At 49.5% G+C, this 17,521-nt stretch overlaps 1 protein-coding gene across 1 annotated transcript; it reads left to right on the forward strand.

Moving 5' to 3' along the window:
• The first annotated feature begins 4,552 nt into the window (after positions 1-4,552).
• Positions 4,553-16,206, forward strand: LOC114700142 (zinc finger protein 282). The gene is given in 8 exon segments (XM_037204300.1): positions 4,553-4,619; positions 5,029-5,454; positions 7,289-7,590; positions 7,677-7,803; positions 7,921-8,046; positions 12,948-13,079; positions 13,987-14,094; positions 15,203-16,206. Coding segments are annotated over 8 exon segments (2,292 nt in total).
• Positions 16,207-17,521: the final 1,315 nt, after the last annotated feature.

Here is a 17,521-nt window from a genome sequence, read left to right on the forward strand (position 1 = left end):
CCTTGAACTTGCTGTGACCCTTGAACTCCTGATCTTCCCATCACCATTTCTCAAGTACCACCATGCTGCGCAGCATTGTTTTAATGCCAGCATATAGCACTTTCATTGCGATATTAAAACTTGAAACGCAAATGTTGTAGGGGGTAGGGAGAAAAGCATACTTTATCCCACAGGGACTGAAGAAAAGCTAGGAAGTGAAGATCAGCAGGGAGCCAGGCTTCACAACCCACGAGATGCTGTAGCTGTGGTGGTCAGCATCATTTTCTCAGAGAACACTTAAGGCTTTGTCACGATGACTGGGTGTGCATTGGGTAGAACGCCTGTAAACAATCCCTAAACAACGCCTTCAGTTTAAAATTTTCATTGAAGTTCTGAAAGTTTAGGAAGTAGAGCCTGGACAGTTACAAGATTACAAAACTTGTGAAAAATCCATTAGAAAAAGAAAAGGATTTTTTTTTTTTCTTTTTTTGGTTTTTCAGAACAGGGTTTCACTGTGTAATAGCTTTGGCTGGCCTGGAACTCACAGGGATCCTCCTGCCTGTGCCTCCAGAGTGCTGGGATTAAAGGCATGCACCACCCCTGCCTGGCCCAGATCACAAAGAAGGCTTCAGAAATCCCTGCTCGCCCAGGGACAGATACTGTAGTGTCCAACACAGGAAGGAACCTGTTTTAAAAGGCAGATAGTTTCTGAAGATGGGAGGGGCTATCAGAGGCAAAGGCTTCCTTCCTTCCCACTTGAACTTGGGTAGAACTTTATATTTAACAGAAGGACCTCCCTCACATTGGAGAAAAATCAATAGCACCTTAATCCATCATGTCTTTGCATTACAGCAGCAAGATCGTCTTAATGTATAATAGATAATTTCATTCAAAAATTAAAATTCCTGCATCCCCACTTGAACAGCAATTCTTATTCCAGAGTTAACGCATCACTTGTGATATTAGTACTAGACAATATCCTTCGTTGGAATCCTATATCAAAAAGACAGAAACTGAATCTTCATTCAAAACAAAATGAGTAACTTGGGTTTTATGGCATATAGTTTTATTCAACACGAGAACAGGAAGAGGACATGGAGGTGGAACACAGGTAGGTGTCTATACAAAGACTGAAGCTGGGCATTGGGGAAATCTCATGGGTCCATGTGTACACGGAACATACTTGTTTTTGTTTTTGTTTTGTTGTTTTTGTTTTTGGAGACAGGGTTTCTGTGTAGCCCTGGCTTTCCTGGAACTCTGTAGACTAGGCTGGCATTGAACTCAGAGATCCACCTGCCTCTGCCTCCCGAGTGCTGGAACTACAGGTGTGTGCTACCATGTTCGGCACATTCAACATCTTACCGTCATTATGTGACCCTCAGTAGGCACTGTTTTTTGTTTTAGTTTTTTAACATTTGTATGTGTATGGGTGTGTTCATGCCACGGTGTATGTGTGGAGGTCAGAGGACAACATGTGGGAGTTGGGTCCCAAGGGTCAAATTCGGATTCAGGTTGTCAGTTGGTGTTGGACATTTTTTTTTTTTTTTTTTGGTTTTTCGAGACAGGGTTTCTCTGTGCAGCTTTGCGCCTTTCCTGGAGCTCACTTGGTAGCCCAGGCTGGCCTCGAACTCACAGAGATCCGCCTGACTCTGCCTCCCGAGTGCTGGGATTAAAGGCGTGCGCCACCACCGCCCGGCACATTTTTTTTTTTTAAGTAGCGCACTCTAACCCAGCTGTTCTGGAACTTGTGATGTAGCCTAGGTTTCAATACACAGCAATCCTCCCACCTCCAGCCTCCTAGATGTTGGTATTTCAGGTGTAAGCCAGCATGCCAGGCTCTGTAGGCACTGTTTGAAATAACACAGATTACTTGCCTGTTGAAACTGTCACACATTGAAAGGCTGCTCTGGGAGGTATGGAGAAGAAGCGGGGAGGGAAGTGGACTGGTTAAGTTGGATGTAACACACAGGGCAGCAACATCACATACCCAACTAAGCTGGCATGCCTTCTCTCTCCTTCCTGGTCACAGTTAGGTTCTAGGGGTCGCTAACTTGACTCTCTAGTCAGCCAGGCTACTCTCATCACCATATAGTGTTCTGGAGCTGTTGGACACGGGCTTTCGTCAGGGTCTTGCCGTGGCATTCCCAGCTGCTAATCAAAAGCAAACTCTTTAGTGTTGAAGGCTTCTGCAGCCTGCCTTACCAGGTCTCTTCAGTTGTATTGCAGTCACGTTATTCTTCCTGTCCTGAAGAAGCCTCTCTTGTTTTTTTTTTTTTTAATTTTGGTGTCCAAGCTCCTTTTTGGAAGAGGTGTCTTCATCTGTTTTACATTTAGTGTATGTGTGAGGATGTTGGGGAATATTCCTTTACACTGAAAATATGTCACGGGGTTGGTTTGATAAAAAGCTAAACAGCCAATAGCCAGGTAGGATTTGGGGGGTGGGGGGTGGGGGCAGAGAAGACACTGGGAAGAAGAAGGTGGAGTCCACAGCCAGACGCAGAGGAAACAACATGGGCATTACAAAGTAAAAGTAACTGAGCCACATAAAAGAACGTAGATTAAAACAAATGGGTTAGCCGGGCGGTGGTGGCACACGCCTTTAATCCCAGCACTTGGGAGGCAGAGGCAGGCAGATCTTTGTGAGTTCAAGGCCAGCCTGGGCTACCAAGTGAGTTCCAAGAAAAGGCACAAAGCTATACAGAGAAGAAACCCTGTCTCAAAAAAAAAAAAAAAAAAAAGGAAAACAAAAGAAAAAAAAAAGAAATGGGTTAATTTAAGTTATAAGAATTGGTTAGAAACAAGCCTAAGCTATCGGCTGATCTTTTATAATAAGTGTGTGTCATGATTTGGGAACAGATTGGTGGGACAGAAAAATCTGCCTACATGAGGACACATAGCCATGGCACACAGTGGGGATCAGAAGACAATCTAGAGTTCTCTCCTCCCACCGTGCGGGAATGGTGATCAGTCTCCAGGTAGCAGGCTCAGCAGCAGACAACTTTCTTTACTCGCCCATCTTTTTCTCATCCATTTCTTTAGAGAGCAAATAAATGATGGGTACTTGTTATGTAGGCAGTTTTAACATTTGGGATATATCAGTGAACAGACACATGGACCGTAGTTTGTTTTCTATTAAATCTAGTTTTTTTTTTTTTTCTTTTTTGTTTTTGAGACAGGGTTTCTCTGTGTAGGTTTGCGCCTTTCCTGGAACTCACTTGGTAGCCCTGGCTGGCCTTGAACTCACAGAGATCCGCCTGGCTCTGCCTCCCAAGTGCTGGGATTAAAGGCGTGCGCCACCACCGCCCGGCCTTAAATCTAGTTTCTTATACTGGATCTTTATACAGACTTCCCTAGACTAACACAGTATTATAGTGTGCACTCTCCAATTGTAGTTCAGTGACCCCAAGCACAGCCCTAGAGACATAGCTCTGCCTGCCTGTGACCTTGAGTACTGGGTCGTGGCCTCTTGGCTACCCTTAAGACCTGAGATGCACGTGTGCAGCTCTCCTCTCTCCCTCATGGGTTGGGATGCGGGACTGACTGAGACAGCCCAAACCAGGTGAGACTGTGCCCAGCATTCCAGAACCTGCGACAATTCTGTTCTGTACAGTGAGTTTTCTTCCCTGTAAATTCCTTTGCCCTTTAAGCAGAATCCATGGATTTCTCAAATTACCAAATGACTGGTAACTTTCATGTGCAAAAAGAAAGTTTTTTGAGACAGGGTTTCACTATGTAATCCAAGCAGACCTGGATCTTTCCCTGTCCCAGATTCCCAAATGCTGAGATTACAGGAAAGTGCCACACACGCAGATAAATATGAAATTTTTTTGTTGTTGTTGTTGGCTTGTTTTGGTTTTTCAAGACAGGGTTTCCTTTCCCTGTAGCCCTGGCTATCCTGGAACTCTCTGTAGACCAGGCTGTCCTCAAACTCAGATATCTGCCTGCCTCTGCCTCCCAAGTACTGGGATTAAAGGTGTACAGCAACATGCCCAGCTTGCAGCTTTTTTTTTTTTTTTTTTTTTAAGTTTTACTTACTGTGTGTAGGTCAGTTTTCCCCTTCTACTTTTATGTGAGCCCTGGAGGTTGAACTCAGATCATTAGGTTTGCATCATCTTGGACAGCAAAGGCCTTTACACAGAACTAATTTTCTTTTAAAATTATTATTTTTTAAATAAATTCATTTTATGTACATTGGTGTGGAGGTGTCAGGTCCCCTGGAACTGGAGTTACAGACAGTTGTGAGCTGCCATGTGGGTGCTGGGAATTGAACCCTCGTCCTCTGGACGAGCAGCCAGTGCTCTTAACCACTGAGCCATCTCTCCAGCCCTAGAATTATTTTTAAAATATTTTAAACACCAAAACAAACATCAAAAATACAAAAAAACACTTGCCAGCCAGAAGTTTATTGGCTTATTGGATAAAGACCATAGCATGAGTGGAAAATACAGGAAATGAAGAAAAGCAGGTTTTACTTTCTATTCCAAGGTTAATTCTGGCTTTCCTGAGTAAGGCTTTCTAGTTTCAGAAGGAAATTGGTCTTAAGTGGAATAGTTTATTCAGGATAATTCAGAACATGAACTGGTTAGAGAGCCTTACAGATGAACACAGTAGCTGTGGTCCTGCATTGTATCATTTGAATGGTACAGGATGATCATCCTGGAGCCAAGGCTTTCAAGATGCCCTGCTGATGTCACATGCCAGTCCAGACTGGGTGTGGCAGAGAGGGCTGGAAGAGGGGGATCTGCTCAGGATGCGCAGATGAGACTCATAAGGTGGGTGCCTGAGAGGAGGATACCCCAGAAACACCTTCCTCGAGTTCTGGAGCAAGCCAGGCAAGTGCTCTACCACTGAGGTACCCCCGAGTCCCGGGCTTGCATTTTGTTTTAAATGCACTTTCCCCCCCTTAGGGCTTCCCATTTGTTCTGAAAAAGCAAAAAGAGGGTTTAGAAACCTTTATGTTTCCCCCTAGGTTCCCCTCTCTAGGTTACAGGCCCTAGAAATTGGGATCTTCAAACCCTTGGGATGAGGGTAGCCCGGAAACTTCCTGAGCGTTTCCCTCACCGGCTTCGTTCCCTGAATTCACCCGCGCGTGGGTTTGCTTGAAGCCAGCTGCCGGGCGAGCAGGGCACCAGTGGCAGGATGGGCATCGCAAGCTGGCGGCCCGCGGGGTGGAGCGCGCTCAAGGCCGGCCCCGAGCGCCCCCGAGGTGCGGTCCTTCGGACTGCAGGGGGCGCTGTGCGCGCCGGGCCGCGGCCTTCCCCGCTGCTCTGTTAAAGGGCCCGCGGGGCACGTGGCACGGGACGGTGCGGAGTTTGCGGCCGCCGGGCAGCAGTTCCGACGCTGGGCGCCTCCTGCTCGTCACCGACGCGCAGCCTGTCGGCGGAGAACCACAGCCCGCGCCTGGCCCGACCTGTCGGCGGAGGATCGCACGCCAGCGACGGCACGGTAGCCATGGCCGAAGCGGCGCTCGCCCGGGTAAGCGCCCCGGCCCGTGGCCGCCGCCTGCGAGGGTCTCGGCACACCGGTCCCGGAGCGCCACCTCCCTACCCCGGCCCCCACCCAGCCCGCCGGGGTCGTGGAGCCACCGGCCTGGAGGCCGCATAGGCCACTGGCCTGCACCCAGCGGCGGGAGGCCCAAACACCAGGCCCGGTGGGCTGGGCCCTAAGACCGGTGACCTGCTCCCCCAAACCACCCCCGTGTCCCTGCTAGGCCGGGCGCTCAGATTCCTCCCGAAGGCATCGAAGGACCCCGCAGATAACACAGCAGAGAGCCCCTGTCCATTGTTTCTTCTGAGGCCTTCGGCCCGAGCAGTCAGAGAAGGCCCAGGGTGGCCTACCGGCCACGTCCGCAAGGCTGAAGAAGATGCCGAGGGGCAGAAGTTGAGTTGAGGCCTCAGGCCAACACCTTAGAATGTGACCACGTTAAAATTCCTAGCAGCTCTTCTTTTAAGTAGGAAACAATTTGAACCCTGTTTGCAACAGGTTTCCGAATTTTGTGGCCTTTTTCGTTTGTTTCTTTAAAGATTACTTCAGTGGTTCTCAACCTGTGGGTCACATATCAAATATTTACAGTTACAAAGTAGCAACGAAATAATGTTATGGTTGCGGGTCAGCACAGCATAGGAACTGTATTAAAGGGTCGAAGCATTAGGAAGGTTGAGAGACCACTGCAAATTTAGCAGTTTTAAAAGGGTAGCTTGGTCATGTTCAGTTTGGCCAATTCAGAGGACATGCTAGAAGAACTTTTGCCTGTAAAAATCTCCCGGTAAGTGGTATCTGTTATTACCAATATGTCTTAGACAAGTTTCTGAAACCTTAGTTTCCTGGAAAGTTTTTGAAGGGAACCTCTCCTTCCCTTTAGTTTTCTGTGTGTCCTTCTGGGTTCCCTGACTGCGAGGAAGAGAAAATGGGCTTTATGGGAGTTGGGCTGGAAGACCTTTCTGTACCTGTCCAGATGAGTCTGCCTGATCATTCCACCTGCTCCTATCCTCAGCTGTCTTGCAGAACCTCATATCCCAAAAAACTTGCCAACAGGATAGATCTCAACACTACCAACCACATTATTGTAATAACTACAGCTCCCCCCGCCCCCGCACAAGGGATGCTCAAGTCCCTTACATAAAATAATGTACTGTTTGCAAATAACCCGCTCATATATTCCAAAATATCATAAATCATCTCTAGATTTCCAATGCAATGGAAAGGCTAAAAGTTGCACAGCGGAGGAAATAATGATAAGAAAAGTGTGTACATGTTCAGAACAGATACAATTTTTTTTCTTTCTAAATACTTTTAATCTCAGGTTGGGTGATTCTTTAAATGTAGACCTGCAGGTACATGGGAAGAAATGCTTTTCTTTTCTTTTCTTTTCTTTTCTTTTTTCTTTTTTAAATAAAGACAGTGTTATACTATGCAGTCCTGGCTGGTCTGGAACTTGCCGTGTAGACCATACCAGGCTGGCCTTGAGCTCACAGAGATCCACCTGCCTTTGGCTCCCAAGGGCTGGGATTAAAGACATGTGCCACTATACCTGGCTGGTCTCAACTCTTTAGTCTAGGCTAGCCTGGAACTGTCCTGTTCAGGCTGCCGTTGAACTTGAGGCAATCTCCCTACCTCAGTTTGTAAATGCTGGGATTATAGATAGGTGCCACCATGCCTAGTTTACGATGTGGCTGTTTGGATTGTATGATTCTCTTGTCCCTTGAGCAGATTTCTCGGAGGGACAAGCAGGTGTGTAATAAGAGGCCTCCCACCTCTTCTTTTTCACCCCAGCCAGATGCAGAGAAGAGCTCATACCTCTACTCCACAGAGATCACACTGTGGACTGTGGTGGCAGCCATTCAGGCCTTGGAGAAGAAAGTGGACTCTTGCCTGGCCCGTTTGCTGACTCTGGAAGGACGCTCAGGGACAGCCGAGAAGAAGCTGGCTGACTGTGAGAAGACAGCTGTGGAGTTCAGCAACCAGCTGGAGGGCAAGTGGGCCGTGCTGGGGACCCTGCCACAAAAGTGTGGGCTGCTGCAGCGGCGGCTGGAGAATGTGGAGAACCTGCTGCACAACCAGAACTTCTTGGTCTTGCGGCTTCCCCCTGGCAGCAAGGGCGAGGTCCCCAAGGTAGCCTTTGGATAGCCCGAGGTGGGGAGCCTGAGGACCCATGCCTGTAAATGTGTGGGTGAGCGAGTGTGACACTGTGGTTTCAGGTGCCTATGACCTTTGATGACGTGGCTGTGTATTTCTCTGAACTGGAGTGGGCCAAGCTGGAGGACTGGCAGAAGGAGCTCTACAAGCACGTGATGAGGAACAACTACGAGTCGCTGGTCTCCCTGGGTAAGGCTGCAGAGGATGCCTGGGCTTCCGTCTGAGGATAGCTTCCTGCAGTCTTTGCCTTTGCCATAGGCAGCCAGCCCCAGACCTTTCCCCATGCCCTCTCCATTCTGTGTGCAGATTCTGCCATCTCCAAACCAGACATCCTCATCCGGATAGAGAGGGGAGAAGAGCCTTGTCCTGCGGACCCTTGGGGTCAGACGGGGAGTGAGGAGGAGGCAGCATGCCCCAGGAAACTGAACGCTGGTAAGTATTGGCACATGCTGGGGCACAGTGAGCTACACACTCCCTTCCTGGATATACTGAACCGTCTTGGAGCTGGAAAGGGAGCACAGGGCCTTCAACCAGAATACGCTGTTCTTTGTCTGAGGCTGCTCTGAGCAGGAATAAGCAGAAGACTTCTTAGAGCTCTAAGGATTCTGCCTCTCTATAGGAGGCACCAGCACAAAAGGGATGGCAAATACAGATCAAGGATATAATAGGCATCTCCTAAGTGGGCTGATGGTCAGTTATGGTAAAGCATGGTGGCACCACCACCGCACTGTGCCAGCCTCAGTGGTGTCCACATCCACCTGGCGTCACTGTTGCTCAGTTCAGCCGTTATCAGGAGACCACTGCTGCTGTTGTACTTCTCTCTGGGATGGCCCTTTGGGGACAAGGCTGGGGTTGTTCCTCCATAGCCGGTGTGCTACAAGCCGCAAAAAAATATATAAAGCAGGATTTCAGCTGATTATGACAAAGCTAATACCTGGAAGAAGCCAAGGGCCTTCCAGAGGTCAAGCTGAGGCTCAAGGAGTCTTGGTGATATTTGGCTTCTGATTATCAGCCTTTTTCTGCTATGAGTTTCTTGTGCTGTTATAGCTTTTCCATCATTTATTGGGCACCATTTCCCCTCCACTAAAGGAATATTTAGATAACCTGCACTGACAGCTGTGCACAGCCAGAACCCCAGTTTAAGCTTCCCTCTAATTATCGTCATTGGCAGCATCCCACCAGCTCCATCCCTGGAGGGATGAAGGTACTTTATCAGAGATACCTCTGTACTCTCTAAGAACACCAGACTTAAGCATCCAAGACCAAACGAAACAACACCTGTGTCTTAGGTCAGAAGGATAGCTTTATTTCTTGTGCAATTTAGGGTGAGACCCTCCTTCCTTACAGCCTTACTGATAGACTCCTAATTTCTTACCTAACTACTTCTAGGAATGTAGACTGAATACATAAATTCCCTTTTTGATATACTAACTGATCATTAGCTCTCTATTGGCCTCCTCCTTTATTGGTCTCCTCCTTTACCACTCCCCTTTTGGGTTGTAAAAGAAAGCCTGGTGGTCACTGCCTGAGGAAAATTCTTATCTGCCTTTATGACCCCATAAGAATTCAAGCCTGGTGACCTTGCTCTGTGAGAGGACTGCCATTTCTTGGCTTTATAACTGGATTCCTGAGAGACTTAGGGAGAACTGAGAGAATACGGAGAACTGAGAGGTGGTAGAAGGAGAGAGAGGAGGATTTTTGAAGAGAGAACTTGAAGACGAGACAGAGAAGAGACAAGAGAACAGAAGAACTAGATGGGTAAGAATTGGAGAGGAATGGTCTAGATTGAAGGACTAGAAGAGAGTACCAGAGGAACAAGATGGAAGACGAGGAAGAGCTAGATGGGGAAGAACAAGATGAGAGAGGAGCTGATATGGGAAAGAACTAGATGGATGAGAGCCTAGATGGGGCAGAACTAAGATGAAGGAATTAAGATAGAACTTAGAGGGGACAGCAGACAAATGTAGAGAAGAAAGGAGCAAAAAATAAGAGCAGAATAGAAGCTGTGTAGAGAGAGAAGTGACAGAGAATAATAAAGTGTATGGACTAAGGAGTTTCGTGTATATAGATTCATTTCTTTCGTGCATATAGATTCAAATTATCAGCTGGTTGTAGATTCTTCCTGGACCTGGGAGGGGACTATCGAGGGGTTGAACCCCTTTGTCCCCGATACGAAAGGGGAGTATTACTGACTCCTGAGAGCTGGAGAGGTTCAGTGGCTAAGAGCATACACTGCTCTTGCAGAGGACCTGGGTTCAGTTCCCAGCACCCACATGGCAGCTCACAGCTGTCTGTAACTCAGTTCCAGGAAATCTGGTGCTCTCTTCTGGGCAGGAGGCATGCATATTGTATACATACATATGAAGGCAAAACACTTATACACACAGGCACAAAATGTTTATTTACTTATTTTTGTTTTTTAAGTCATGGTCTTGCTACTGTGTAGTCCTGGCTGGCCTGGAACTCATTATGTAGACCGGGCTGGCCTTGAACTCACAGAGATCTGCCTGTCTCTGCCTTACCTGCTGAACCATCTCACTGGCCCTTATAGACATTTTGAATTGTTTTTTGAGGCAGGGTCTCATTTTGTATCCCAGGCTTGCTTGGAACTCATTTTGTAGCCACCTTGGTGGTCCTCCTGCCTCAGCTTTCCAAGTGCTGGCATTACAGGCATGTGACACCACACTGGCCTCTTGTTGCTGCTATTTGCTTAAAAAAATTATATTTATTCATTTATGTGTCTGTGTATGTATGTAGGTCAGGAAAATACTTAGAGGAAGTTCTTTCCTGCCACATGTGAGTTCAAGGGGCAGAACTCAGCTTGTCAGGTTTGGCAGCAAGGGCACATACCTCCTGTGCAATCTTGCTGGCCTTGTTTGCTTTTAAGACAGGGTCTCACACCATAGCCCTGATTGGCCTGTCACTTAATATGTAGCCCAGGCTGGCCTTTAACTCATAGCCATCCTCCTGCCTCAGCCTCCTGAATGCTGGGATTGTAGGTATGAGCACCACACCTAGCCGAAGCAGCTGTGTTTGGGTTTATTATGGAGGTAACGATTTTGGAAGCTACTGAGTGTTGTGTGTACACTGTCTGCGAACAGTGTGATCCCCCAGTGTCCAGCACTGTGCCTTGTATGTGAAAGAGTCAGTAGCAGCATGTCAGATCCACTTCTCATGTCAGTAGTTCCTGTGGAAGAGAAATGCCAGCCGAGGCAGGGAGAGGCCTGTTTACGTTGCTTTTGAGTGTTTCACATGTCCTGTTTCCTGAACCCCGTGTTCATGAAAAACCACACTGGTAAGTTCAAACACATGTAGAGATAGAGCCTCCTCTTTCTGTGATTGTGGATTTCTCATCCAAATGCTGTTCATCCCAGCTGTCCTCAGCACACGTGGGTCCATGGTGGGAACCTTCGGCTGATTTCGTCAGCAGATCATCAGCTCTCTAACCATCAACCTTTTGTTCATAGTCTATTTCTTCTTCTTAATCATTTGGGTTTTTGTTGTTGTGGTTTTTTAGTCCTGAAAGACAGGAGAGAGAGGAAGTATGAAGGATATATCTCCCTCGGCAGAGTGTTTTACCTAGCATACATGAGGCCCCGGTTTGATCCCTAGCACCAGAAAAACTGGGTATGGTGGTGCATGCCTATAATCCCACCACTATGCATATAGATGCTGGAAGGTCAGAAGTTTAATGTCATCCTCAGCCACATTGTGAGTTCAAGGCCACCCTGGAATACGTGTGAGACCTCATCTCAAAAAACAACCACAGAAGGGCAATTGAGATAACTCAACAGTGGTGAGAGGTCCTCACCACTGTGATGAGAGGTCTTCACTGTGTATGAACCTGACGATACGAGTTTTATCCCCAGAACCCACAGAGGAAGAAAACCAACTTCTGAAGGTTGCTTTCTGGCCTACATACCCCATCTGTCTGTCTGTCTCTCTCTCTCTCTCTCTGTTTCTCTCTCTTTCATATATACCTCTCTCTAGTAATTTTTTTTTTAAAAGAAGGAAATAAGGCTGGGCATGGTGTGACCCAGCAGTCAGGAGGCAGAGGGAGATATAGCTCTATGAGTTCTAAGCCAGACCAGTCTACATGTTGAGTTTCAGGCCAGCCAGAGGTATATACAGTGAGACCCTGTCTTCCAAACAAAACAAAACAAAAGCAAGAGGAAAGAAAACCAAAATGCCCTTCCCCCAGCTCTGTTTTGTGTGGAAGAGGCTGTTTAATCACATTTGGGGGGCCTCCATTCAACAACCACAGCCACACCAGGTTATAGGAGCTATTCTGGGAGGCAGGCCACAGCAACACCATGCATGGATCCGAGGGTATGAAGAGGATAGGTATGGAGGTGGAGTTGTCTGAAAAGAGTATTTGGCGGGCTGGAGGGATGGCACAGTGCTTAAAAGCACAGGCTACTCTTCCTGAGGACCTGGTTCAATTCTCGGCACCAACATGGCAGCTCACAACTGTCTGTAACTCCAGTTCCAGGGCACCTGGCATCCTGACACAGACATATATGCAGGCAAAATACCAACGCACTAAACAAACAAATAAATCTTTTTAAAAAGAGTATTTAAAAAAATCAGAGCTCCAAAGACGACATCTTCAGTGTGTCTTTTCTGCTGTGCCGAGGGGCTCCCTGGCATTACAGAAGATAGCTTGAAGCAGGAAGGCAGCAGCCACCCTGATGTCTGGTGGACATCCTTTTTCCTCCTTTCCTTTAATAGCCAGGTTCTTTTTTTTTTATGTTTATGTATATTTATTTTACTCTTGTGTATAGATGTTTTGCCTGCCTGTATGTAGCACACCTGTGCATGCTGTCCCACAGAGTCCAGAAGAGGACATTTGACCCATGGTACTGAAGTTACAGCCTATTGTCAGCCACCATGCCAGTGAACAGCCAGGCTCTTGATCCAGCTGCCATGTCCTGTGTCACACTCTCAGTTGAAGTACATGTTGTGCAGAGTCCTTGTGGACAAAGAGGCTTTAGATATAGCTTATCATGGTGGCACACACCTTTAATCCCAGCAGAGAGAGGCAGAAGCAGGTGGATCTCTCGAGTTCGAGGTCAGCCTGGTCTACATAGTTAGTCCCAGGTCAGCCAGGGCTATGTAGAAAAGCCCTTTCTCAAAAAACAACAACAAAAAAGAGGCATTACGTAAGAATCAAGCTTTGGGGGTAATGAGCATGGCCACTGTATCTTCACATCCTATCTTTGGTTTGAAAGCCCAGGATCCCAAGACTCTACATTTATGTGACTCCAGAGTCACTGGCCACCTGCCTAGGAGACCTTGGTATTGTTCTCAGTGACATTGGTTTGCGTTTCTAGGAATCCCTCTGAGTCCAGAGCATGCCCCACGTCCACCCAGCCCTGCCCAGGAGAAGACAAAAGAAAGGCAAGCACCTGAGCAGCAGCAGCAGCAAGAGGAAGCACGAGCTGCTCCGCCTGAGCCAGACACTGGTGGGTGAGGTCAGCTGGGCGGCAGCAGCACTGGTGTCCGCGGCATGGGGACAAGCCAGATACTGAACTGTGTTGCGTAGGCTCTTGGGAGCTGGGCCTCTAAGGTGGCCTTGAGAGGCAGGTTTAGTCTCTTCAGTCCTCAGGTGTCTGGATAGCACCCGGACATACCTGGCTGGCTGGAGTAATGGGAGGAGTGTGGATGGGGCCTGCTGGAGCTTTTACAGTGGCCGTGTCAACGTGGCGGTCTGTGTCCACACCCCCAGTGTGGTGCTGGGTTGGCATGCTGCAGTTTCTCAGTCTTCTGAAAACCTGTTGAGAACTCTGACTTGCCACTCGCTCAGGACTCTGTGTCTGCTTCTGTCTCTAGGCAGTTCCTGCTGGTCCTTCTGAGACTGACTCAGGGCACTGAGTCTCGTGCCCTCAGCTTCGCTTCCTTCTCTTCCCCCGTTCTTTCTGGACGCTGGCCTCATTCCCAGTGCTGTTGCCCTCCTTCTAGTGGTTTCTCTGCATTTCCCCATCGCACGTGACTCTCTCTACCCTGTGTTCCTCCCAGCCAGTCTGTAAGCTCACGCTGTATGCATGGAGTTTGTGAGGTGGGACCTCCGGTAGGAGGTAGTGTCCCTGCCCATCGCAGGCCTGGACTCTGTCCTGGGGCCTTCCAAACCTTCTGTGGTTGAGGCTGATGAAGGTGACATGGGAGGGACAGGCTGTGAGCCTGGACCTACAAGGGGTTGGGGATGTGGCCTTCATAGCTCTGTTCCTACCTCAGAAGCCCTCCCGATGGAAGCCTGACGATCTCCTCTTCCTCGCAGGCCCTTAAACGAGTCCAGAGCCTGCTGGGGAAATGGTCATATCTCCTGTGATACTTGTGTCGGGAATGGCCCTCATCCGATTCTCCCTCTTACAGGAATTCCAGCAAACACCAGCACTTTATCGATTAAACAGGAGGGAGAATTTACAGAGGGAGACTTGCCAGCCTCCGCTCCTGCAGATAGTCTGCCTTCTGAGGGGCCAGGTGAGTGAAAGGAGAGGACACTTGTGGCTGTGCAGAGCCTCAGAGAAGCTCCGAGGGCCACTGGGCAGCAGTAGCACTTGGCCTGTGGTTAGCTGGCCTTAATGGGAAGACTGCTTGAGACTGCCTGTCTCAGGCTGTGGTCTGCTAGTGATAGAAAGGCTGCTCCTGTGGGCTGCTCCAGTCCCACAGCAGCCTGTGAGGTGGCCTACCTGCATTCACAGCCTGTGGCGTCTCGCACTTGGCGTGTTGACCTGTAGTTTAAGTGTAGGTCCTTCACCTGAAGTCCATGTTTTTCTGGTAGGGCTCAATGACAAGACCTTTATTCTCAGCCTGGGGACAGCTGTCCTCCCTCCCTTCAGCCTGTGCGTTCATGGCTCTGTCCCTGCAGCTGTGCCGTCTCAGCTGCGTCCTTGCATCAGGTGAGACCTGCACTGAGGCCCTGCAGGAGTCGCAGGCTGATAGGATTTGTTTGGGATGAGTGACAGACCGGCAGTCACCCCTCCCTAGGCCACAGAGGCTTTTTTTTTTTTTTTTTTTTTGAGATGGGGTGTATATAGCTTGCTGACTTTAAAATCACTGTGTAGCAAGGCTTGTCTTAAATTTGTGTCTGTTCTCCCATCTCAGCCTCCTGCGTGCTGGGATTACAGCCACAGGTGACCCACAAGGCCTCCAGTCATGGTCTGGAAGCAGCTGGGGCCCACGGGCTCCTTGTCCTTCTCTAGTTGTAACCATTATCTTCACAACACTTAGGGTCTTGGGAGCACCATTGCCATGGCTGGAGTGTCTCCCCACTACGATCTCACCCGTCTGTCTCCCAGAGTCCAATCCTTAACTCCACAGAGTCCCTGGCTTCTCTTGGACTCTGCAACTTTCTCCCTTCTCCGCTGTTCTTAGCTCATCTTCTAGGAATGAGCATAAGGCAGCAAACCACGTGGAATAATCCATGAGGCAGTGCCTGCCCCATGGTGTCTGTGAGGAGGACCTGATCTGCTCTGCTGCCACTCACGGAACCGGGAAGGGAGGAGAGGCCTGGGCCTGGCACAAAACCCGGATCAAATGGCGAGGGGGCCGTGGGTCCTCTTGGAACCAGTGATGATTCCTTTACCAGGTGGCGGTGCCGTGACCGTCAAGACAGAAGCCCAGGCTGAGGATGAACCTGAGCAGCACCTTCTGGAGTCCCCCAGCCCGTCCATGTACAGAGTCCACAGAAGGCCCAGGAACAAGACCAGAGGCCCTAGACGGCATCATGCCCAGGAAGTGCCTAGGGTATGGAGTAGGGAACCCCGGGCAGCAGAGGCTACGGAAGAGCCACCCCGTATCCTTCCTCGACAACGGGAGCGGACATTCCCATGTCCTGACTGTGGGCAGAGCTTCCGCTTGAAGATTAATCTGACAATCCATCAGCGGACCCATGCAGAAGAGGAGGGACACAGGGAGGCTTGGAGTGGCTTGCCTCTGGGGTCAAGCCACTCCACCCTGGAGCCAGGGGAGGTGGTGGTGCCCGGGCCTGTCATCAGCTGGCTCCCCGAGGAGCCCGTGAGCCACCGTTCCCTGGCAAGCAGTGCTTTCCTGGGACAGAGGTCAACAGCTAAGGTTTACCACTGCAGTGAATGTCTGCGCTCCTTCCAACAACGGAAGACCTTGATACTGCACCAGCGTCAGCACACAGGCAGCAGGCAAGGCTGGCCTGCCTGTCGCTACTGTGGCAAGGCCTTCCGCCGGCCCTCCGACCTCTTTCGTCACCAGCGCATCCACACTGGTGAGCGTCCCTATCAGTGCCCCAAGTGTGGCCGGGCCTTCAACAGGAACCACCACCTGACTGTCCACATGCAGACCCACTCCTGAGGCCAGGCGGTCCTGCATTTCCCCGTGCCTTCTGGCCACCAGGAGAGCCCAGCCCTCCGTGGTCCCAGCCCTGAAGAGGAACCTGACCAGAGGAGCCTGCCGTGGTACCCTCTGGCTCTCCTGGGTACCGCGGAGGATCCGTGCTTTCTCAGGGCCTTTTCCTTGTGCCTGACCGACACTGGTCCCTCGTTCTGGAGCTTTGGAGAGTCTTGTTGGTTTCGTTTTCCATTCAGCTTCCATGGGAAGAAGTCGTCACCCTTTTGGTGACTGTAGGTGTGTGACTGGGTGCCTCTATCTCCTAATCCTCTCTTTAGGACATTCCTGACTGGTGAAAGATTCCTCAAGATTTAAGGTGGGGTCTTTGGCTGGTACTGTAGTCAGTAGGAACAAAGATTTTTGGCTCTTCTAGAATGGAGAGGCCACAGGGGGAAAGGTTTGAATGGATAAAAATCTGCAGTCTGAGAAAAAAAGCAGTTCACAGATGGCTAAGGGAAGGCACCGGCAATTTGTATTTTTAAAAATTTTTATTTTTTTTACTTTGTAACTTTGAGACTTCTAGGAGATCCCACGCTGCTGAGAGGCAGGAACTCTCTGCTACCTCCTCCATGCGGTGCTGACAGGGGGGAGGACCCGCTTAGACCTGTTTTGGTGGGGACGGCTGGGCTGCTGTTCTGAAAGCGGAGTGCCAGGTGTTTTAAATACCTAGAGTGACTCACAGCCTTCCCTGCCTTTCCCTCATGAGGCCATCATGTCCGTTACTACTTTTACTAGGAGTTGTGAGGGAAATGCAAGCTAGGAATGGTCTTGGGGTTGACAGTGTGGTTGACCCATCGTGACAGACCTGCAGAAATGCCTGTGGGGATTGTAGCACAAGCCCAGGCAGCCCCTGCCTGGAGGACTCTGGGAATCCTTCAGCTCTCTTGAGCCTCACGTTCCTTGTCTAACAACGAAAACAGCCCCAGGATGTCACCTTAGAGTTGTCTGTGCCAAAAGACACGCTAGACAAGTGTGTCTGAGTTGTCCTTCCTTTTAAGTCTGGGTCTTTTCTTGGTTGATCCTGTGCCCTTTTCCCCAGACTCCTTTGGGACGGACCTTTCTATTTTGCCAAGTGGCAGTTCCTTCGGTTTCTGGAAAGTAAAACTTTCCAGCTGAGCTGGCACTATAGGGGCCCTTCAAAAGCACAAGCCTAAGACCAGGAGTTTGGGGTGACAGTGTCAGAGAGTCTTGAGGGTGGCTGGGCCTCTTTGCCACACCATGCTGGATGCCGCCTAGACAGCCTGGTGGGTCCCAGCTCTCCTGGTAGTTTGCTCTCGTTTGGCACGCAGACACCCAGGCACGTTCAGGAGGGTTCCCAGGTGCCTTCCTCTGACTGTGCTGTTTCCCGACGTCCTTCAGACCCTTGCCTCTCAAAAGTCCTGAACAGATGAGGCACAGGGTAGCACTGCCATCATTCCTGGGGCAGAGATGAGTAAGCAAGCCTATGGCAGTTCAACCATGGTTCTGGATCCTCCTTGCCTGCTCACCCAACTGCTGTGTAAGCCCCTGAAGCAAGACTACAGCTGTTGGTTAGTGCTCAAACAAG

The sequence above is a fragment of the Peromyscus leucopus genome, chromosome 3 (genome assembly GCF_004664715.2).
Source record: "Peromyscus leucopus breed LL Stock chromosome 3, UCI_PerLeu_2.1, whole genome shotgun sequence".
Lineage (NCBI taxonomy): Eukaryota > Metazoa > Chordata > Mammalia > Rodentia > Cricetidae > Peromyscus > Peromyscus leucopus.